The 7,144-nt window shown below is 37.5% G+C and overlaps 1 protein-coding gene across 1 annotated transcript in view; it reads right to left on the reverse strand.

Moving 5' to 3' along the window:
* Nucleotides 1-5,768, reverse strand: part of LOC118800274 (integrin alpha-X-like) — a gene marked incomplete at its 5' end in the record, with an annotated part of 31,533 nt that extends 25,765 nt beyond the window's left edge. Inside the window, 7 exon segments of the mRNA XM_036560485.1 lie at nucleotides 678-825; nucleotides 987-1,120; nucleotides 3,286-3,419; nucleotides 3,512-3,620; nucleotides 3,862-3,932; nucleotides 4,089-4,186; nucleotides 5,657-5,768. Of these exon segments, the coding sequence (XP_036416378.1) occupies nucleotides 678-825; nucleotides 987-1,120; nucleotides 3,286-3,419; nucleotides 3,512-3,620; nucleotides 3,862-3,932; nucleotides 4,089-4,186; nucleotides 5,657-5,768 (806 nt within the window).
* Between the last annotated feature and the right edge of the window lie 1,376 nt (nucleotides 5,769-7,144).

The raw sequence follows: 7,144 nt of genomic DNA on the forward strand, positions 1-7,144 counted from the left end.
TAATATTTTACCATATCAACTTCATTGATTTTTGTAAATATACACTAATCCTAAACTTGATGACTGCAACACATTCCAAAAAAGCTGAAACAGGAGCAGTGCTGGAACTTTTGGAACTTTCTACAGGTAAACAGGTGAATAGGTAACAGGCAATGCTATGACGATTGGGTATAAAAGGAGCATTTACAAAAGGCTCAGTCAACTTTTTTGTGAAAAACTGTGTGAGCAAATTATTAAGAACGTTTCTTAATAATTTAGGGACTTCAGGGATTTCCCCATCTACATTCATAATACCATTAAAAGATTCCTCTGTGTGTAAAGGGCAAGGCCAAAAACTAATACTGAATGTGACCTCCGATCCCTCAGACGGCATGACATTTAAAACTGACAATACTTCTATAATGAATATAACTACATGGACTCGGGACTATCTTGATTGTTACCAACGCAAAGTTCAAAATCAGTTTCTGTCATGGTAAGGGGGGGATGTTAGTGGGTAACTCTTTCGCTCAGAGCTCGAATTGCCGTAATTCAGTTTGTATTTATATACAAAACGATATATTTATATATGAAACTACGTTGAACTTAGAACAAAAGAAAATGTCATCTGACTTGGGGTTTTCAAGAATGTCTGTTGCAAGAATCTCAAACTTTGTTAATGTAGGAGAATGTCTTACCCCTATAGCATAACGAATGATGTTATTCTGTTTTGCATTTTCAGCAGCATCCGACAGATTATCATCACGACGACTAGATTCACCATCAGTTATAACAATCAAAACTCGGTTAGCGTTTGGTCTGGCTGTTTTGGCAAACAGTTCATTCCTGTGTGTAACAAATCAAACAAAGGCTCAGTTCAGCAGTGTAGCAGTAACGTTTAAAAACTGGCATTATTTGTCCTGAAGTTTCTGGCAATTTAGTTCAGTCATTTCCCATAACATAAAAATGCAGAGTTCATGCCTTTCACACACATGAACAATCCTTACACAAGCTTGTTGATCGCTCTTCCAGTGTAGGTACCTCCTCTTAACTGTTGAATACTCATTATTTCATAGGTGTTTAAATGGGAAGTGAAGTCTACATGGATTGTACAGTAACCAGAATACTGTGCAACAGCAAACTGAAAGGAAAAGAGAACAATGCAAGTGAGGCAAGCATACAACATACACAAAACATGGCACAAAATAATGTAACAGTATGAGAGTTCAGTTTGATGATCAACCTCTGACAAACATTTTAAAATTTTACAAGAAAAATGTTGCGCACCTTTACTTTTTATCTAACATTAATAGCATTCAGCAACTGTCTTGTCAATAGAAATTGTCTTTAACCTCTGGCCAATCCATCATATAACCTATACACTGTAATTGTATACAATAAATTCTCATCCAAAATGTGACCTGCACATGTGGGACATGATGCTAGTAAGAAGCTTAACCTGATTTATTCTTGTAACATGTTTTAAAAGAGCCAGTGTGACTGACTGACTGGTGTCATCTGTGCAATAAGAGATGGTCGTTTTCATTTTTTAAACCAGTCCCCCCGGTTTAGTCTCCCCTTATCACTCAATGCCACAAGCTGGGAGGGTGAAGGCCAGCATGTGCTTCCCCTGAGACATGTGAAGCTCCACCACATATTTTTAAACTGCCACAAAATCTCTGGGTAGCTCAGGATGCTAACCATTAATTCTATTACCCAGAGAAAACTGTGCCCTCTGGGATGTTATGAATAATCTAATTGTATGCACAAGTTTGGGAACCCCTGGCCAAATAATATATGTTGTTGATTTTTTACATTAAAAAAAGTAAACAACCTGTGGGAACTATTTTAATTTTTTTTTCATTTTTCTGCTAATGATAAAACATGGTTACTTTAAATCTGATGATGTTAAAAATAGAATATATAAAATAGTATTTGTAGCATGTGCTAAAGTTTGGAAATTCTTCTAGTTGTAAATTCTCAGAACATAATTAACTCGTCAGGCCTTAATCGACTCATTAGAAATGGTTGGGCAGGTCGAGTTGTCATTAGAAACTCTTGGCTGATGAAAATTCCAGTGTTATAATTTCTGACTCTTCAAATCTTGTGCTAACAGTCAACAACTATGTGCTCCTCCAAGCAGCTCTTTGTCTCTTTGAGGATCTCAAAATGAAGCTAATTGATGCCAACAAAACAGGAAAAACCCTTAAAAAGATTTCAAAGCTGACTGAAATGTCATTAAGGAAATTCACTTAAGGGGAGCCATGGAAATGAAGGTAATATCTGGAGGACCAATAAAAAACTCTCAGATAGAACTGCTCGTATGCTGGCCAGAAAGGCAAAATTAAACTCTCCCTATGACAGCTAAGGACCTGCAGGAAGGTTCGGCCGACACACGAGTGGTGGTGCACCATTCTACTGTGCAGTGTTGCTTGCACAAACATGACCTGCACAGAAAATCCATCAGAAGGAAACATTCCCTGCAACCTCCTCAGAAAATGTCAGAAGTATGCAAAACTACGTCTAGATCAGCCAAGTGTGGACCGATGAAGTAAAAATGGAACTCAGGTACAAAGGTAAGCTATTGTAGCATATTGAAGAAATGTGGACATATTTATTCTAGGTTATCAGTTCTACAGCAGTTATTCTTTGGGTTTATTCTGATAAAAACTCTTATTGTGAAGGTGTTGCTAGCCTTCTTTGTGGGAATATATATATGTTAGAACAGGAAAAACTGGGTCAAGGCCTGGAAGTGAAGGAATGCAGACGTGACTACAGAGCTTATTCTTAGAGCGAACTGTAAGCCAAACTCCCGTTGTGTAGGTCATAGCTATGGCTGACTACAGCTGTTAATAAATTGCGGGGAAACACTACACTATTTTCCTTTATTTGCATCTTTTCCTTGCGTCTTAGCTCCTTCCTCTGAGGATGCGAGAAAGAGATTCAAGGTTAACATTCGAGGAAGGAGGAATTGACAATAAACCTGTTTGCCAAATGAGATGTCTTTCACTCAGTTGTTTCCAAGGACCTAGGACCTGTTGATATTAAACTCTTATGCTCATATGCATAAGACTTTTCACGTGAGCATGCTTTATCGAAATTCACGCACAAATCAACAGTTTAATTACCCATTTAATCAAGTCCCCAGAAAGCATTTGTATGGAAGTACAAAAAAAGTGCACAGTTTGTGAAAGAAACTCACTGTCTGGCTATGCTTTTCACCCTGCAACAGTCTGTAGTGTGTAGAGGCCCTTAAAGGCCCTTTATGGAAAACATTAATACTGTTTGAAACTTTTCTGTACGTACCCGAATATCCCGGCTAATTAACCCTTGGATCAGTGTTGTAACAAAGTGCTTCATTTTATTAAAGTCATAGTCATTTACACTCCCAGAGCCGTCCAACAGAAAAGCAATATCTGTTTGTGCGGGAGGCGGGCAATCTGAGAACGAAGAACAAAACAGGACAAATGAAAAATGGATCTTTACAAAGTTTTGGACTTTTGTTGGGTTTGTAGATCCCCATTTGACTTACCTCTCAATTCCCTCGGTACAGTATCAACATTTCTACCTTCTATCATAAAACACATGCCGTTGTAGGTGGTGGTTGATTTGCAGTCTTTGGGGATGGTTGGACCACAGACCTGAGGAGGAAAAAAAGGTCAAAAGGTCACACTAAACCTGTTAGGTTGGGGCCCAGTGTTCATCGTTCACCAAGCATTGAGAAAATTAACCAAAGCTGTCAAACAGTTTTCAATCTAATTTCGAAGATAACTTGGTCCTCCGTCTGATATTTGTACAGAAGGAGAATATATATTTACTGTACTTGTATACAGCGTCACTGATCCTTCTTTATGTATGGATTGGGAGAGTCTGGAGTCTTACCATTATCTTTGAAGACCGTGGATCTTTAGTCATTGAAAGACCAAGGGACATGTTAACAGCCTCAGGAGGCTCTGTGTTCAGTTTTGAAAGAGGACAGTTTGATTAAGTACTTGCAGCAGCACCTTCTAAAAACATCTTAACATACAATAAATATTTAAGTACAATAAATGCTCTACATTACTTGAAAGAAAATGTGTCTGAAAATACTAAATGCGTTGATTAAATACCATTAATCTGTAATGGTGAGCAGTCTGAGTTTATCCCACAGCTATAAACTTGACCTCTTTTATTCTGATGTTGTAGTAAGGGATCACTCACAATCAAACTGAGAACAGACAGAAAAGATTTTGTTACCTAATGTTTATAGTGTTATATGCTGATGAAAACCAAATTAATTTTTATGTACAAACCACAAAAGTTCCAAAAACAGTTGTGAAATACTACTTAATACAGAAAGCAATAATTAGTGAATTCAGTTTGACCTGTATTCAATTGAAAACAGCACAATATTTGATGTTTTACCTTATTGACTTTGTTGTTTTTTGTAAATACACACTAATTGTAAATTTGATGCTTGTAAAACGTTCCAAAAAAGTTGGGACAGGATCATGTTTACCACCGTGTTACATCAACTGTCCTTTTGACAGCACTTATTTGGGAACTGAAGACACAAATTGATCCAGTTTGAAAGTGTAATATCTTGCCATTCTTCTGTTTTATACGTCTTCAGCTGTGCAACCTCATTGGGCCTTTGTTGTTGTATTTTTAGCTTAATAAGACACACTTTCAATAGGAGAAATTGAAAGAATGTTTCTTGGTGCTGTTATGTTGAAATAAGTGTGGACCTTCCTTAAAAAGACAGCGTCTAGAAGGCAGCAGATTTTGCTTCAAAATGTGTTCACTGTTAACAAACGTGTATGTTACCCCCTATAACCCCCTACAACATGACAGAGCCTGGCTTTAGAGCTTTATGCTGGTAATAGTCTGGGTGGTCCTTCTTTTCTCTGGCCTGGAGAACACAATGTTTATTATTTCCATAAACAATCTGAACGGTTGACTCGTCAGTTTTCCACATTCCAAGTTTCTCAGTTTTCGATTCCAGTCAGTCCATTTCAGATGAGCTCGAGTCCAGATAAGTCGTCAGCATTTCTGGATGTTGTTGATATATGGCTTTCACGGTGCATGGTACAGTTTAGTTTGCATTTTTTGATGCAGCAACAGACTTATTGACAACGGTTTGTCAGAGCACTCCTGTGCTCATGTGGTGATCTCCATCACAGAAACACGCAGTGCGATCTGAGGGGTCGAAGGTCACAGGCATTCAGTTGTGGTTTTCAGCCTTTTTTCTTTACACACAGACATTACAAAGCTGTAATCACTCACTGAGGAACAGTATTTTTAAACTGCTGAAATGTCTAGGCCCTTCCTGGATGCCCCTTTTATACCCAAGCATGCAAGCATGATTGCATCACCTGTTTAAGATGTTTTTGAACATTTCACAGTGTTTAAATTGCCCTTGTCCTGACTTTTTTTCTCACATTGCAAGCATCAGTTTCAAAGCGAATGCATATTTAAAACAAAATTGATAAGATAAAACATTAATTATCCTGTCTTTGTACTGATTTAGTTCAAGTACAGGTCAAAGTAGATTTATAAATCACTGCTTTCTGTTTTTCACATTTTACCTACTATCCCAAAAAATGGCAACTCAGCCTGCTTTTTATCCCATATCTAAGATATTCAAGATCAGAATACAGCAGAAGGTGAAACGTCTTTGATGTGCTGTCTCTCTCACCTTGATTCATCTTTCTGTATCACTTTGTAGCCGAAGGACTGGTTTTCTTGGTTTAGACTGAAGGTTTTCCAAGGACTTGACTCGATGTTGAATCCCATCACTGACTGAGATACTGCAGTTTGTGAGCAAATAAATAGATCATTAGTATAGTGGAACATAAATATACAGATCAGAAAAGAGTTGATCTAAAAGTCTGCCTTGATTACTGGAGGAGCCTGTTAGCTTTTTTGCTTACACAACACCCAGATACTGTCAACACAAGTAACATTAAAGAATTTCTAGAACGTTTCATTCATTTTCAAAATGCATGAGTATCTTCACAAAGTTTTTGTTTATAAGGTGTGAAAGCATGAAAAAGGGGAAAATTCATAAAATAAATACTAAATATGCAGATATTCTTTCTTTTAGACCCCCTGCTGAGGTCAAAAGGTAGACAGTGACAGATGAGGTCAATTGCTAGCTTGGTTAGGCTTGCTAGGTCACCTTTCACTAGCTAGTTAACTTTCTCAGTTGCTAGACCTAAAGAGAACGGAGAAAGCCTATTTTTTTTTTTTTATTAAGGCTGTATAAGCCTTGTGATTGGTGAGAGTAAAGCTTTTATAAGCTTTATTCAATATTAGGACCACCCAATTTACACCAAAAGACAAGAAATACTTAGTTTACATGTCATTTATTGGACACTGGAAAGGTATTCATAAGGCATACTGTGGCAAGTGTCCACAAACTGAGCTAATTACAAAACACTGATGTAGGTTCTCAGGGGCTTTAAACTTGTTCTAAAGTCGCTCAGTAACTTGACTCCCTCCCTCAGACTTGTGTTTTTATAGGGAAGGATAAAAATTATATAACAAAGCCATAGCTAGTCCAGCAAAGCTAATAAAACTTTTTTGTGGAGGGGGAACACAGTTTAAAACTAATTTTTAAACCATATTAACCAATATATTTGAGTGTGTTGCCTTTATTTCATCTAAACTGACATTTCCTGCTGCATTACTTCTGCTGCATCCAAAACTGCACACTAGCACACCAAATAGTATGCAAAACAGTGCAGTGCCATTAGAAGTGCACTCATTAGTGTAGTAGATGAAGTACAGAAGTGTGTAGATCAGCCAGTGAGACTTATTATAGCTCTGCTGACCTGTTTCATAGCTAGTCACTAAACATCTCCAAGCCAAAGTTTAAGGTGTTTCCTGATTAATGCATTCATTAAGCTACACTGCATACAGATTTCTGTGATATGATGTTGGCTTCTTATTCGCCAGCATCTTTTTTTTAAAAAAATGTTCTACGTATGAGGCGCCTGCATGTAACTGCTGCACCATTTAAGGTGGGACAGAAAATTCGAATTAGAGCCTGGCGAATAAGAAGCCAACTCAAGCTTAAATGTGTTTATTATTTAGGAGCCTTGGGCGTTTCAGTAGCCGTGTTTATTAATCTTGGTAAAAACTCACACTTTGAATTTTTTTGAACTTGAGAGATGTGCAGGTT

The sequence above is a fragment of the Colossoma macropomum genome, unplaced genomic scaffold (genome assembly GCF_904425465.1).
Source record: "Colossoma macropomum unplaced genomic scaffold, Colossoma_macropomum, whole genome shotgun sequence".
NCBI lineage: Eukaryota > Metazoa > Chordata > Actinopteri > Characiformes > Serrasalmidae > Colossoma > Colossoma macropomum.